Source organism: Dendrobates tinctorius, unplaced genomic scaffold (genome assembly GCF_039654945.1).
Source record: "Dendrobates tinctorius isolate UK_male_01 unplaced genomic scaffold, ASM3965494v1 ptg000423l, whole genome shotgun sequence".
Lineage (NCBI taxonomy): Eukaryota > Metazoa > Chordata > Amphibia > Anura > Dendrobatidae > Dendrobates > Dendrobates tinctorius.
In genome coordinates, this window is record NW_027362087.1 from 993561 (window position 1) to 1010000 (window position 16440).

The 16440-nt window shown below is 48.6% G+C and overlaps 1 protein-coding gene across 2 annotated transcripts in view; it reads left to right on the forward strand.

Moving 5' to 3' along the window:
- The window catches only part of LOC141076750 (aldehyde dehydrogenase family 3 member B1-like), a 204298-nt gene that overhangs the window by 187061 nt on the left and 797 nt on the right, over positions 1-16440 (forward strand). For both annotated transcript variants that reach the window (XM_073564037.1, XM_073564038.1), the window contains one exon: positions 16309-16440. This exon is cut by the window's right edge and continues 797 nt beyond it. In XM_073564037.1, the coding sequence (XP_073420138.1) occupies positions 16309-16440 (132 nt within the window). The remainder of the gene's footprint in view (positions 1-16308) is intronic.

A 16440-nucleotide genomic window follows, 5' to 3' on the forward strand; every position in this document is an offset into this window, starting at 1 on the left:
AGCTCAGTGTATTTATCCAACTGGCAAGATAACACAGTAAAGTAATGTATGATGCTACACTATAACCTATCTGGCCTTTGCTAACCTGGCCACACGGCTGCCATGCTCTATCTATTGCAGCCTATCTTAAACAATAGCATGTGCACAGAAGGGGTTAACACTCACAGTAGCATTGGTATCTTTGTCCATTCCCGGGGACCTGCAGCTTTGCAAGATGGTGCACACTTCTTCCTGGAAGCTCTGTGCAGCATGGTCTTTTCCTTGTGTGCAGGTCCAGTGATGCTCCTAGAAACGGTGGATTCACTCCTCTGGATTCCTTCCTTGTCTTTTCTTCGTGGCTCCTCACGGCAACATAGGAAAGCCACCTTGTTATCCACACAAGAGTTTACAAAGTCTTTCCCTCACAGCTCAGGCACGTGTCGTTCCTGCAGAAATCTCGGCTCTCTGCTCACACACAGAAAAGCAATCCCTCTCTTCTCCACTGCTGTCAGAAGAGACCAAAACAGTGTTTACAGCAGGGAAGCACAGAATGTCCCACTGCTCTAACCAAGGGGGTGCTGTCTCAAAGTGGCAGCTTGTCTCTATGGTCCATAGCAACGCCACCCCCTTAAAAGCCTACTTAAAGATGGTCATCCTTGACCATCACAGCATCAAGGTTGCAGTGGGATAGAGGCACTTGCAATACAGAACAGCACCTTTAGGGGAGAAAAAACAAGCGGAGAAACAGACAGAGAACACTGTTCTATGTATCAGGCTGGTGGAACCCCTGCAGTAGACCTATGGGATCTCTGGATGCCTTGACTATCTTCCAGAGGAATACTTGCTGCAGGAGTTGTAGTAGGCTCTTGTCTGGACTCATCATCAAGTGGCGGCAGTGGTACCTCCAGAAGATTACCATCTCCATCCGGCTGAGGGCCCCCAACGATGTCAGGGCCGATCCAGCATTCATCATTGATTTCACCAGCAGGGAAGACAGGTTCAGGAGGTGGAGCATCACCCTCAAGCGGCACTGCTACAGGACGGGCCTCGGACCGGCATGGCCACAGCATATTTCTGTAAAGCACTCTAGGGGCGGCCGCCCCATTCTCAACCTGCACCTTGTAGTCCGGGCCGTCAGCATACACTCGCACGATTACTTTGTAAGGCTGTATTTCCCATCTCTCGCTTAGCTTACCCCTGGGGCATTTCTCTCTGACTAATACTCAGTCACCGGGATGAAGCGGTATCTCCTGAATCTGTTTACGGCCCATATGTTCTCTTTCTCCTTTAGCTGCTGTCCCACCAACCACCGTATTATTTGCAATCGTTGCCGATGTTCTTTCACCCAGGAAGTGATGGTTCGCTCCATCAGCTCTTCTGGCTGTTCTAACTTCAACTCAATGATCTGTCGTCCAGCTCTTCCAAACAGCAGCAGATCTGTGGTGTAACCCGTGGAGGAATGGACCAGATTGTTGTAGGTCCAGACCAACTCTGACAGGTAGTCTGGCCAGCATGCCTTCTTGTCCTCTTCCAACGTCCTCAGCATTTGCAGCAAGGTTCGGTTGAAGCGTTCACATGCTCCGTTGCCTTGAGGGTGGTAAGGGGTGGTACGGGACTGCTCGATGCCATACAAACGATACAGTTCTTCCATCACCTTGCCTTGGAAACATGCACCTTGGTCAGAGTGGACGCGCTTTGGGCACCCATACACTCGGATGAAGTCTTGACAAATGGCCCGCGCCGCCGACTCGGCAGTCTGATCTATAGTCGGGGTGACTACCGCAAACTTGGAGAAATGGTCGGTCATCACCAAACAGTACTGTGGACCCCAGGCTGAGTGTCCCACGAGGAGATAGTCGATCATCATCCTTAGTGTGTATGGTCTGGATGGGTGCCCTTTGTTCAGTACTCTTAACGATGTCACATACTCGACACTGCCGGCAGACTTCTTCTACCACGGACTCCAAACGGGGGCAGTACACGTACCGCTGTAACCACTGGTAGGTATTTGTGGACCCGAAGTGGGCTCCAAATTCATGGGCTTCTTTAGCCACTTCCTGGGCCATTCCTCCGGGGATGACCACCTGCCACCTTACTTCAGTTTCTTTCGGCTGTTGTCTCTTGCGATATAGCACCGATTCTCGCACCTCCAGCCTATCCCACTGGTGTAAGACACTCTTCATCTCAGCGTCCAGACTATCCCTCTCTTGTTTGCCTGGCTTCCACTTCTGCGCTACCCAGCATTTCATCTGTCTCAGCCCTTCGTCTTAGTCTTGAACACATCCCCATTCTTCATTGGTTCTCCCCAGAGATTGGGGTAGCGCACAGGCCTCCCTACTTGACTGGACAGCAACCACTGGGGTCGTGAACTTATGGAAGTCTGGGGTTTCTTCCTCTTCGAGTTGTTCATCGAGATCCTCATTAGTGTTTCCACCGTCACTCGTGACAGGCCGTCGGCATTTGCATTTTCAGTGGCAGAGTGATAACTGATGGTAAAGTCAAACTTGGCCAGGCGAGCCACCCACCGTTGTTCCAAGGCCCCCAATTTAGCATTCTCAAGGTGGGCCAGGGGGTTATTGTCCATTTCAACTTGAATCTTAGTTCCTGCCAGGAAGCCTGCAAACTTCTCTGTCATGGCCCATACCAGGGCCAGGAGCTCTAACCGGAAAGAGCTCTAATTGTGGGGTTTCTTTCGCTGTGTCCCAGGGACCTGCTAGCATACCCCATGATTCTCTCATGTCCATCCTGTATTTGGGAAAGTACTGCACCGAGTCCATGAAGGCTACCGTCTGTGTACAACCGGAACGGTTGATCGAAATCTGCGTAAGCCAAAATCGAGGCTGAAGTAAGAGCATTCTTTATAGCCTGAAAGGCCTCATCTTGCCTCTGGTCCCAAGGGATGCACTGGGTCTTTGCCACTTCGGCGGTCCCCCTCAGCAGCTCATTCAGGGGACCCGCCACCTTTGCGAAATCTTTGACAAACTGTCAGTAGTACCCGGCGAGCCTAAGGAAGGCCTGGAGTTCCCTCACTGTTCGAGGGACTGGCCAGTTCTGGATAGCAGCCACTTTTTCCGGTGAGGGTAGAACCCCGTCTTGTGACACTATGTGGCCCAGGTACTCGATCTCTATCTTGAAGAGGCGGCATTTCTTTGGCTTCACCTTCAGATTATGAGCCCGCAGTCTTCCAAGTACATGTCCAAGCCGGGCAAGATGGTTTTCGAACGAGGCAGAGAACACAATGATGTCATCCAGGTAGATCAGGGTAGCCTCAAAGTTCAAGTCTCCCAAATACTTTTCCATCAGCCGTTGAAATGTGCCCGGAGCATTGGAGAGCGCGAAGGGCATCTGGTTAAACTCAAACAATCCCATAGGGAGTATGAAGGCGTTTTTTTCCTTGTCTTTTTCTACCACGGCTACTTGCCAGTATCCGCTTGCTAGGTCCAAGGTGGAGAAGTACTTGGCCTTCCCCAACGCTGTCAAGGATTCCTCGATGCGGGGTAACAGGTATGAGTCTCGCACAGTGCAAGCATTGAGTTTCCTGTAATCGACACAGAACCGGATGGTCCCATCCTTCTTTTTGACGATCACCACCGGGGCTGCCCAGGGGCTCTGACTACTTTGCACTACTCCTGAATCCAGCATCTGCCCAAGTAATGTCTTTACCTCTTGATACATCTTGAGTGGGATTTGCCGATATCGTTCTCGGATTGGATGAGCGTCCCCTCGGTATCTCGTGTGTGATCGCTTCGGTACAGCCAAAATCTTCGGCATGACAAGCGAATGTGGCCTGATTTTCCCACAGCATAGCTTCTATCACCTGCACACGCTCCGGCCTAAGGCCTTCACATCCACTTCCATTTGATCCAGGATGACCCGCCCATTCCACTCCAGGGTTGGAGTCTCTTCGGGTCCTGCCGCGACTGCCAGAGTCCACCCCATACCTTCTATCGGCGATAAAGACATCTCCTTCTGTCTCACCACTTCGCCCTTGTGTAGGTACACCCAGGCCAGATCTGTCCCTCGCGGCAAGGTGACCTCCCTGGGGCCACATTCAAAGCTGTAATGGGCATGTGTCCTCGCTGGACCACCACTATTGTACGAGCTATCATGACTTCTGAGTCCGCTCCTCCGCCAACCACAGGCTGAACAATCACCTCCAGTCCGTCAAGGTTGCGTTGAGTCCCCACTGGAAGGTGTATTAACATACATAGTAACATAGTTTTGAAGGCTGAAGGAAGACCTTATGTCCATCTAGTTCAGCCTATTTTTAGTGCAGCTGGTCGGCATTGTTGATCCTGGGGAAGGCAAAAAACCCACAGAGTAGAAGCCAATTTTCTCCATAGGGAAAAAAAATTCCTTCCCCTAAGCTGGGTCAACCATCTACCTATAATATTCTGTTATTCGTAACCTTCTATCCTGTTACTCACAAGAAAAGTCTCCATTCCTTTCTTACATTCATTCAGTGAGTTGGCCATCACCACTTCCTCAGGAAGAGAATTCCAGAGCCTCACTGCTCTTACCGTGAAGAACCCTCTTCTATGCAGGTGCAGAAATTGTCTTTCCTCCAAACGAAGAGAATGCCCCCTTGTTCTTGTCACAGTCCTTGGTACAAACAGTTCATTGGAGAGATCTCTGTATTGCCCTCTGATATACTTGTACATATATATTAAGTCTCCCCTAAGTCTTCTCTTTTCTAGAGTAAATAGACCTAATTTTGATAACCTTTCTGGGTATTGTAGTGAACCAACTCCATTTATCATTTTAGTAGCCCGCCTTTGAACCCTTTCAAGTTCAGTAATGTCTTTCTTGAGCACCGGCGTCCAAAATTGCACACAATCCTCTAAGTGTGGTCTGACGAGTGATTTGTACAGAGGGAGAATTATGTTTTCATCTCGTGTCCCCAGACCTCTTCTAATGCATCCCATGACCCTATTTGCTTTGGTGGCAGCTGCCTGACACTGGGCACTCCAATTTAGCTTCTTATTGACTAAGATGCCTAAGTCTTTTTCCATGTCTGATTTCTCCAGCAGTTTCCCATTTAGTAAGTAACTGTAGCATCTGTTTCTCCTTCCCATGTGCAGAACCTTACACTTATCTGTGTTAAACCTCATTTGCCATTTTTCAGCCCAATTCTCCAATTTACTCAAATCTGTCTGTAGTTGCAAACTGTCCTCCTTTGTGTTAACTACCTTACATAGTTTTGTATCATCTGCAAATACTGACATTTTACTGTGTAAGCCATCCACTAGATCATTAATAAATATATTACATAGTAGGGGGCCCAATACAGAACCCTGTGGTCCCCCACTAGTAACCCTGGCCCAATCTGAGTATGCACCATTAATAACCACTCTTTGTTTTCTATCACTGAGCCAGCTCCCTACCCATCTACACACATTTTCCCCTAGCCCAAGCTTTCTCCTCTTACTTACCAATCTTTTATGTGGGACAGTGTCAAATGCTTTAGAGAAGTCGAGATAAATGACATCCAATGATTCTCCTGGGTCCATTTGAGAGCTGACATCCTCATAGAAGCTGATCAGGTTAGTCTGACAGGAGCGATCCTTCATAAATCCATGTTGATATGGAGTTAAACATTTATTAACACTGAGATATTCCATAATGGTATCCCTTAGAAACCCGTCAAAAATGTTACCCACCACAGATGTTAAGCTTACCGGCCTATAGTTTCCAGGTTCCCTTTTACACCCCTTTTTGCATATTGGTACCACATTTGCTTGACACCAATCAAAAGGAACAGACCCTGTTTCTATAGAGTCTTTAAATATATGGAATAGAGGCCTGTCTATCACATTACTTAACTCCCTTAATACCCGAGGGTGAATGCCATCAGGGCCTGGTGATTTGTCCATTTTCATCTTACTAAGGCGGTTCTGCACTTCTTCCTGGGTTAGGCAGGTGATACTTAATGGGGAGTTTACATTATCACTCTGCATTTCCCCTGGCAAATCCTTTTCATGTGTGAACACTGTTGAGAAAAAAGCATTTAAAACATTTGCTTTTCCCACATCGCTCTCTATGACTTCACCCTCATTGTTCTTTAATCTTTTTACTGTTTATATAATTATAGAATAGTTTGGGGTTTGTTTTACTTTCCTTAGCAATGAGTCTCTCAGTTTCCACTTTTTGTAAATGTATTTGTTTTTACACATTTTATTTTTTTCTCTATAACTTTTTAATGCTTCTTCATTGCCTTCTTGTTTTAGCTTCCTAAATGCCTTGTTCTTGTTATTTGTTGCCCTTTTTACACCCTTATTTGGCCACATTGGTGTTCTCCTGTTCCTAGCCCTTTTATTTCTGTACGGTATGGCTAGCTCGCAGTGGGGGTATAAAATTGATTTAAATATTTCCCATTTATTTTCTGTGCTCCTATTTTTGAGGACATTGTCCCAATCAATTCGGGGAAGGTCCTCTCTAAGCTGATCAAACTTTGCTTTCCTGAAATTCAGCGTTTTCGTGACCCCCTTCCAGGGCACCTTACTGAAGGACAAGTGGAATTGTGTTATATTGTGGTCACTGTTCCCTCGGTGCCCATCGCCTCGGACTTCTGTTATTTTATCTGGCCTGTGGCTTAACATTAAGTCCAGAAGGGCTGTCCCTCTAGTTGGGTCCTGCACAAGTGGTGACAGATAATTATCCTTGGTCACTGACAGACATTGGTTTCCTTTCTGAGATCCGCAGGTTTCAGTTTCCCGGTCTATGTCGGGGTAGTTGAAGTCCCCCATAATAATCACCTCATTGGGATTTGCTGCTTTGTCTCTTTGTCTCAATAATACATTCTCAGTGGTTTCTGTTATATTTGGTGGCTTATAACAAACCCCTATGAGGATTTTATTACTTTTCCCTCCTTGTATCTCCACCCATAGAGACTCCACCTCTTCATTTCCCTCTTGTATATCTTCTCTTAGTGTGGGCTTTAAAGTGGACTTTATATATAGACAGACTCCACCCCCTTTCCTTTTTTTACGATCCCTCCTAAACAAATCATATCCTTGCAAGTTAGCCGCCCAGTCATAGCTGTCATCTAACCATGTCTCAGTTATTCCTACTAGGTCGTATTTCTCCTCATACATTACCAACTCCAGATCTTCAGTCTTATTGGTCAGGCTCCTTGCGTTGGTCAGCATGCAGGAAAGAAGTTTTGCTTCCTTTTTCTTAGCTTCCTTCTGAGTACCCTGTCTTGGGTCCTCTGTACCACATCTAGTATCCTTGATTAGTTTGTCCTTCTGCTGCATGTTCTTGTCTGCTGTTTTTCCTCCCATCCCCTCTTCTTCTAGTTTAAAGTCCTCCTGATGAGTGTGGCAAGTCTTCTGGAGAATGTGTGTTTCCCAGGTTTTGTGAGGTGTATCCCATCTCTTGCGAGAAGTCCATCGTAGAGGTAATTCACGCCATGGTCCAAGAATCCAAATCCTTGCTGCCTGCACCACCGTCGTAGCCAGTTGTTCACCTCTAGTATACTATTCCATCTATACTTTCTTGCTTGGGAGGCAGGATTACAGGCCATTTCCCTGGGGCCCTGATGACCCCTACCGTCTGATAAGACGGCACACTCTTCTGCGTCCCACAGACACGGATCAATCGCTGAAGGGCTTCTTGAGTAGGCTTGTGTGTAGCAGCCTTCTTCCAATAACTGGGTCCCCGTTTGGTAAACATTATCTGATCGAGTTTTCGTAGGGTATTTATTCCCAGTACTACAGGCACATCTTTGATTGGCTCAGGGACTAGCAGGATCCCTTTATTTCCCACTTCTTGCCCACAGATTCAATATTCATCCACACGACCCCTGTGACCGGGATCGGTTGCTGATTGGCAGCAAACAACCGGATCAATGTCTCCTTCTCTGGCTTGGCCAGGGCCTGAAAATGCTGTTTGAAATATGATTCTGGCATCGTTGTCTCTTGTGACCCGATATCTATCAAGCAATCCACTGGAACGCCTTCAAATTTGACATGCAGGATGGGACTCCCAGCAATCAAATGTTCCTTATGATATGGAGCGGCCTCTCTTCTTGCCTCCCCTGCAGAGTGCTGCATTACTACGGGGGTTGGTAGTTTAACAGTGGCTGTCGCTGGCTTTGAGCATAATTCCGGCAGTCTCTGGCAAGGTGCCCTTATCCTCCACATTCCCAGCATCGGATGCCTCCTCTCCTCCGAGGGGCACCCCGAGCCTGTCTTTGTGCCTCCGATGTCTGACGGGAGGGGGCCTGCACCCACTGATCCCTTATGGGTCGGGCTGAAGAGTGGTTATATGAGTACGATGGTGGGTCTTTCAGTCGTTTTTTACCTCGTTTGACTGTGTAGAATGTGCACCCGTGTCTCAGTGCAACCATTTTACACAATAAAGGTTTTTCAATATGCTGCTAAGCTCTCGTCATCATTTATGACCATGCAGTTCATCTTTTTTCCCAGTCACACCATTAATGTGTTGAGTGGAAGTAACTAGAGTTGAGCGACTTTTGGTTTTTTATGGTCGAGTTTCGTTTCGTGAAACCCGACTTTTCCAAAAGTCGGGTCGAGCAAGATCGGCCGATTATAGGGAAAAGTCGGGGTCGTCCCGAAACACGAAACCCAATGTAAGTCAATGGGGAATAAAAGTCGGTAGTGAGAGGAGGACAGGAAACACACCTACAGTGCCCATTTGAATGCCAAAAGCATCAATTCTTCTTACTTAAGCTTGTCAACCTTAATTAACTTCATAATACAAGTTACGCACTGAAAAATGGGGGTTATTTGGCTACAGTTGTGGGGGGGAGGGCTAGCTCCAGGTTTTCATGTGCCCTGGGCGAAAGAGCGCCCCTTTAACACATAATACCACAACTCATCATGCTCCGATACGGCAGAGAAATAGCGGTATAGTACAATGAAAAATACCTCACTTTTTACATCTCATGACGAGGCCCATCTATTTCTCCATACAGAATCATTGGTCCCATATAATGTTTGAAACAGTATATGATGAGCTCCACATAATGCTACAGTATATGTTGGTCCCCATGGATGAAGCTCCACTGTCTTATGGGCCCAAATAATGCTCCAAACATAATGGGCCCCATTTATAATGCTCTAGTGTATAATGGGCCCTGTAAATGCTGCTCCAGTGTCTGATGTCCACCTTTGGAATGTTCCAGTGTATGGTGGGCCCCATCTATCATTCTCCAGAGTATAGTGCTCCCCAAAAATTGCTGTCCCAACATTGAAAACAATCAAATAAGTCTCCTCGCTAGGGAATCCCTGTACTAGTCTGGACTCCTCGTCGTCCCCATCTTCCATCTCACTGCACAGTATTTCAACCTTGCAAGTGCTGTGATCCTGAGCAAGCAGGGGGGGCCCACTCGTTGGCGACGGCACTGGCACAGGGCCCCTGATAGTACGGTGGTGTGTCTGATGGCGGGTGGGCCGAACCTGCACTTTCATCTGCAGCTTCCTCTTTGTCACCGTGTAAGATGGAACTGTATATGGGAAGGGTAACCTGAGTTTCATCAGGGTCAGATTCAGGCCATGTAGCGTGCGAGGGGAATGTAGTGGTCTGGGTCAATGTACCAGCAGATTCATCGAGCAGTGGCTGGGCATCAGTGCACTTGTGTCGCCCCCAGGAGTACGGTCGCCACAGTGGCATTACCTTCCTCCTAGGGAGTGTGATGTCATGCTTGGGAGCAACGAAGGATCTCTCTAGCAGGTTAACTGATTGGGCGGCGTTATTCCCACGAGTCATGACCCTCCAAACAGAGTTCATGAAGGCAAAGTGTTTGTTTTACGTGGGCAGTATGGTTGCAAAGCTGAACCTTAAAGGAATGTCCAGAAGGGCACCACCAGGAGTGGAGCCTACGGTTAAATTTGACTCCACCTGGGAAACCTCAACCATGCCAGCTACAGAACAGATGCACACATGGCAAGCTTAATTCCGTTAACGAACGAGACTCCGTCATGCCCCGCGGTCCGAGTCTGGCTTACTAGAGGGACACGTGAGGCTCTGGAACATGAGATTGGCCAATACCTGGTGTGTCATGCCATTACATGTCCGTGGCTGCATGTGCGCTACACTGAAAAGGCCAGCGTTTGTCGCTTACAGGTGCAGATAACCCGCTGAACAACGTTAGTGATGGGGATCACTGATTACAATTATTACCCGCGAACGATGATTTCCCAGTAAGTGCAGGTCAACCGCAGTTCCGGAATTAGGCCTAACCGTCATTCCTGAAAAAATGAAAAACTTACGTGTGCAAACCACAGGTGCTGTAGCTTGCTTAACAGCTCGCCAGCCGTTCTCACGCCCAGTATGGATTACACGTGATTGCACAAAGGTGAGAAAGGGTACCGTATCCCCGGATAACATGTATGGATAGCATACACATTCAAAATATATGTCTATACATCAGGAGGCAGGCTCAGACGGTGTTAGGCCCAGTATGGATTACACGTGATTGCACAAAGGTGAGAAAGGGTACCGTATCCCCGGATAACATGTATGGATAGGGTACACATTCAAAAGATATGTCTATACATCAGGAGGCAGGCTCAGACGGTGTCAGGCCCAGTATGGCTTGCACGTGATTGCACAAAGGTGAGAAAGGGTACCGTATCCCCGGATAACATGTATGGATAGCGTACACATTCAAAATATATGTCTATACATCAGGAGGCAGGCTCAGACGGTGTCAGGCCCAGTATGGATTGCACGTGATTGCACAAAGGTGAGAAAGGGTACCGTATCCCCGGATAACATGTATGGATAGCATAGCGTACACATTCAAAAGATATGTCTATACATCAGGAGGCAGGCTCAGACGGTGTCAGGCACAGTATGGATTTGACGGCCCAGACTACACAGCGTAGGAGCAGGGAGAGGTAAAGATTGCAAATGCTGGGGCCCTGCCCAAGCAAGGGGGGCCCACTCGTGGGCGTCGGTACTGGCACTGGGCCCCTCATAGTATGGCGGTGTGTCTGACGGCGGGTGTGCACCACCACCGTCAGAGACACTTGATTGCACTATGAGGGACCCTGTGCCAGTGCCCGCGCCCAAGAGTCGGCCTACCCACCTGTCCAGGGCAACGGCACTCGCACGGTGTCGTGCGCTAGGTGGTGACCCCGGCCATGGGGGGGGGGGAAGGACAGTTAGGGAGTTTTAGAAAGTGGCATATGTTGATATTGGACATTCAGCTGATGCAAAAGGCGAAATAGGTCAAGTCCCAGGAAGAGGTGGACCAAAGCAAGCCATTTTTCTGTCACCCTATGTGTCATCAGGGGAAGGTGGGACAAAATCCTTGGAAACCCATGCATGGTTCATTTTAATGAAGGTTAGATCATCCACATTTTGGGTTGACAGACGGGTCCTTTTTTCTGTCAGGATTGATCCAGCTGCACTGAAGACTCTTTCCGATAGCACACTTGCAGCTGGGCAAGCGAGCTCCTGTAAGGCATATTGGGCCAATTCAGGCCAGGTGTCCAGTTTAGCGGCCCAATAGTCAAAGGGGAATGACCTGTGTGGGAGAACATCGATATGGGAGGAAAAGTAGTTTGTAACCATAGTTGACAACTGCTGTCTCCTGTCACTTTCCATCGATGCAGTATTACCAGTTGTGTGAGCGGTATTTGAAAAATCAGTCCACAACATTGTCATGAAACCCCTGTCTCCAACGCCACTTCTGCTGTGTGCACCATGAACACCTCTGCCAAGCTGCCCCCGGCCCGTACGGCTCGTGTGAGAACCATCACCGCTGCTGTGTGCTGGGAATGCCTCAAGCAACTGATTTACCAGAGTTGCTTGTTTATTAGCCAATATTAGGTCAAGGTTCTCCTGTGGCATGATGTTTTGTAATTTGCCTTTATAGCGTGGATCCAGGATGCTGGCCAACCAGTAGTCGTCATCGTTCATCATTTTTACCAATGCGGGGGTCCCTTTTTAGGATCCGCAAGGCATAATCTGACATGTGGGCCAATGTTCCCGGTGTCAATGATGCACTGCGAGTGCTGGTTGGAGGAGCACTTTCTGGCAAATCCACATCCCTCCAGTCACGCACAAACCCTGTACCAGACCTTGCCACGCCAACATTTTCACTTGCCCCGCGAGATGCATCCTCCTCCCCTAAGTAATCATCCCCATCATCATCCTCCTCCTCTTCTTCCTCCAACTCGTCCAGGAGAGGTCCCTGAGCAGACAATGGCTGAATGTCATCAACGATTCCCTCCACCTCTTCCTGCTCGTCAACATTGGCTGCAGACGCCTGCTCCTTAAGGTGCGTCAAAGTTTGCATGAGCAGACGCATAAGTGGGATGCTCATGCTTAGGATGGCGTCGTCTGCGCTTACCAGCCGTGTGCATTCCTCAAAACACTGAAGGACTTTACAGAGGTCTTTCAGCTTCGACCACTGCACACCTGTCAACTCCATGTCTGCTCTCAAAGTGCCTGGCCGTGTATCCTCCCACAAATGCATTATGGCCTGCCTCTGCTCGCACAGCCGCTCCACCATGTGCAGGGTGGAGTTCCACCTTGTTGCAATGTCGATAATGAGGCGGTGGTTGGGAAGGTGGAGCAATCGCTGCAGCTTCTGCATACGAACGGAGTGTACAGGCGACCGGCGGATGTGCGCGCACAGTCTTCGCACCTTCTGGAGCAGGGCTGTTAACTCCGGATAATTTTTGAGGAAGCACTGCACCACCAGGTTCAAGGTGTGAGCCAAGCAAGGTATGTGGCTGAGTTTTGAAAGGGCTATGGCTGCCACAAAATTACAGCCGTTATCACTAACTACCTTGCCTGCCTCAAGATGTACACTGCCCAGCCATGACTCAGTTTGTCGCTTCAAGTACTCGGCCAGCACCTCGGCGGTGTGTCTGTCGCCCAAACACATCCTCTGCAACACAGCCTGCTGACGCTTTCCACTAGCTGCTCGATAGGGGGACACCTCGTGTGCAACAGTGGCAGCTGCAGATGGAGTGCTCGTACGACTGCGCTCTGTGGACGAGCTTTCGCTTCTGGAGGAGGAGGAGGAGGAGGAGGGTGGAACGCCTACAGCCAACTGTTTCCTATACCGTGGGCTAGGCAGCACTGTCCCACCACCGCTGTCCCCTGTGGACCCTGCATCCACCACATTAACCCAGTGCGCAGTGATGGACACGTAACGGCCCTGGCCATGCCGACTGGACCATGCATCAGTTGTGAGGTGCACCTTTCCACTCACTGACTGCTTGAGTGCATGGACAATGCGGTCTTTCACATGATGGTGGAGGGCTGGGATGGCTTTGCGAGAGAAGAAGTGGCGACTGGGTAGGTCATAGCGTGGTACTGCATAGGCCATGAGTTCGCGGAAAGCTGCGCTTTCCACCAATCGATAGGGCATCATCTCAAACAAGATTAGTTTGGCAATGTGGGCGTTCAAACCCAGTGTACGCGGATGAGAGACTGAGTACTTTCTTGACCTACTCATAGTGTCTGGGAGGGTGAGCTGGACTTGAGAGCTGCATATGGTGGAAGTAGCGGTGGACAGGGCGGACTGAGAGAGGGTTGATGATGGTGATGGAGTTGGTGTTCTTTCTGATGGCCTAGATTCAGTATTTCGTTGATATAACAGTGGGATTCCCTGACTGCTGTGGCCTTGCAACGACACCTCAACATTTGCTGCTGTGCTAACCGGTGGGCTTACAGTGGGGGAAACAATGTAGCGTTGCTGACTACCTTCGTTGTGATCAGTTGCACATGTGGCACTTGAGGTTTGGTGTTGTGTCCACGCTTGCAAGTGCATGCTGGTTAAATGTCTAAGCATGCAACTGGTATTCAAATTTTTCAGATTTTTCCCTCGGCTAAAGGTCTTTGCGCACTTCTTACAGATAACCTTGGCCTGATCATGAGGATTTTGTTCAAAAAAGTGCCACACTGCACTCTTCCTACTTTGGCAGACATTTTGCGGCCTAGCACGCTGTGATGTTTTGACCCTCTGGACAAGTTGTCCAGCAACTCTTTTGATTTTTGGAACCTGTCTTTGGAGTGCTCCGGGCATGCCAGATAACAGCTGTTGCGATGTCGATGTCTGCTGTGGATGCTCCTCATCTGAGCTATTGGAAGCAGCACCCTCTTCCCCCAATGGATGCCAATCTGGGTCAGCAACTGGGTCATCCATCACCTCCTCTTCAATGTCATGTGCACCTTCCTCTGTGTCACCGTGTATGGTGGTATAGTGTGCGGGAAGGGGCACCTGAGTCTCATCAGGGTCAGAATCTGGCTCTGTACACTGCAAGGACAATGTAGTGCTCTGAGTGAATGTACCAGCAGAATCATCCATCAGCGGCTGTGCATCAGTGCACTCCATGTCAGATTCATCTTGGCCTGGGTAATTCACCATTTCACTTGATAATCCAGGCATGGTATGTGAAAACAGCTCCATGGAGTAATCAGTAGTATGGCCTGCGTCATCCTTCAATCTTGGTTGGGGTGAAGGACACAAGGAAAGGTGTGGTTCATGAACATGAGCCTCCAATGACGACTCAGTGCTTTTACTTTTTACAACTTCAGAAGAGGAGGCGATAGAGCTGGAGGCTGAGTCAGCAATGTAAGACAAATCTTTTTCCTGATGCTCTGGCGTTAAAAGCGGTTTGCCAACTCCTAGAAAACTAAGCCTTCGAAGCCTTATGGAGCCAGACGATGACGCAGGCTCAACACCTCCTGCATTCGGTCCTATTTTGCTTTTGCCACTACCATCAGATCCACCACCAACACCATCATTACCAGCTGCCAACCCCCGCTCAATTCCACGGCCTCTTCCACCAGCCTTCCTCATTTTTGGTAGAAATGTAGACAAAATCCAACAAACTATATAGTAATGTAAAACAAGGTACAAGGTGTCTATAGGACAGGGGAGATTTAGATTTTCTGCAGACACTTGTGGACACTGGACACTTGGATTGTGTGAGGCCCACTGAATATCAGAGCGCTATGTCACAGGCTCGATGGCACAGGTGTGAAAAAAGTGACTACAGGATAAGGGAGATTTTGAATTTCTGCAGACACTTGTGGACACTGGACACTTGGATTGTGTGAGGCCCACTGAATATCAGAGCGCTATGTCACAGGCTCGATGGCACAGGTGTGAAAAAAGTGACTACAGGATAAGGGAGATTTTGAATTTCTGCAGACACTTGTGGACACTGGACACTTTTGGATTGTGTGAGGCCCACTGAATATCAGAGCGCTATGTCACAGGCTCGATGGCACAGGTGTGAAAAAAGTGACTACAGGATAAGGGAGATTTTGAATTTCTGCAGACACATGTGGACACTGGACACTTTTGGATTGTGTGAGGCCCACTGAATATCAGAGCGCTATGTCACAGGCTCGATGGCACAGGTGTGAAAAAAGTGAATTGTAGAATTGGGCAGAATAGGAATCTCCCTAGAGTGTAGGTCTGTAAGAACGGAACAAGTCCTCCACTTATCCTTCCACAGTGACACAAAGATAGCTTCAATGTGGCTGTGATAACAGCCGTTACACGGTACTGTGTGAGGAGCGTGCACCGCTGTATGGTGTGAAAAAATGCACGCTCAGTACCTCAGCAGGACAAAAAAAAAAAATTGGGATTGCTTTTAAAAAAGCAGTTTGCAGAGCAGTGGGGAAACAGCAATGCAGCTGTCAGGAAGCCTTAGAAGGCAGCCTAACAACCAACACCGCTGATCCACCACAATATAGCCTCCCCTTGCACTGCACACACAGTGACTGGTGTGTTGTACAGGCAAAATCTCTAGCAGCAGAAGCGGTTTTTTTTCTTCTTCCCTGCCTAACGCTCTCCCTACAGAATCAGCAACCTCTCCCTATGCTAAAATCGGCAGAAGTAAGATGGCGGTCGGCGTGCACGCCCTTTTATAACCCCTGTGACGCCCACCAAAGCAAGCCAATCACTTGCATGCCCTTCTGAAAGATGGTGGTGACCCCTGCCTATGTCATCACGTTGCCCACAGTGTCCGTGGATCCTGATTGGCTGAAAAAGAGCGCAAAACAAATTTTTGAAACGCGACTTTGGCGCGTAAGTCGCCGACCTCGTGGCCGACCTCATCCTAGGGTCGGGTTTCGTTTCATGAAACCCGACTTTGCCAAATGTCGGCGACTTTTGAAATTGTTCGACCCGTTTCGCTCAACTCTAGAAGTAACGTCAAACACATTTCACTTGACTATGGATAAATGAATATATGTAATCAGATGATGACACAATGTCTATGTGCAATGGAAATACCACGGTAATTCTTTTGTTGGGTGTTGGGCAGAGTGAAGGTACTAACACTTTATTACATAAGGGTAACTAACACGTTTGCTTGCTTTATCTTCCAGGACATAGTGGCATGGGCAAGTATCACGGCAAGTTCAGCTTTGACACGTTTTCTCATCACCGTGCCTGTCTCCTGCGCAGTGATGGACGTGAAAAACTAAATGAGGTCCGGTACCCACCATACAATGAGAGCC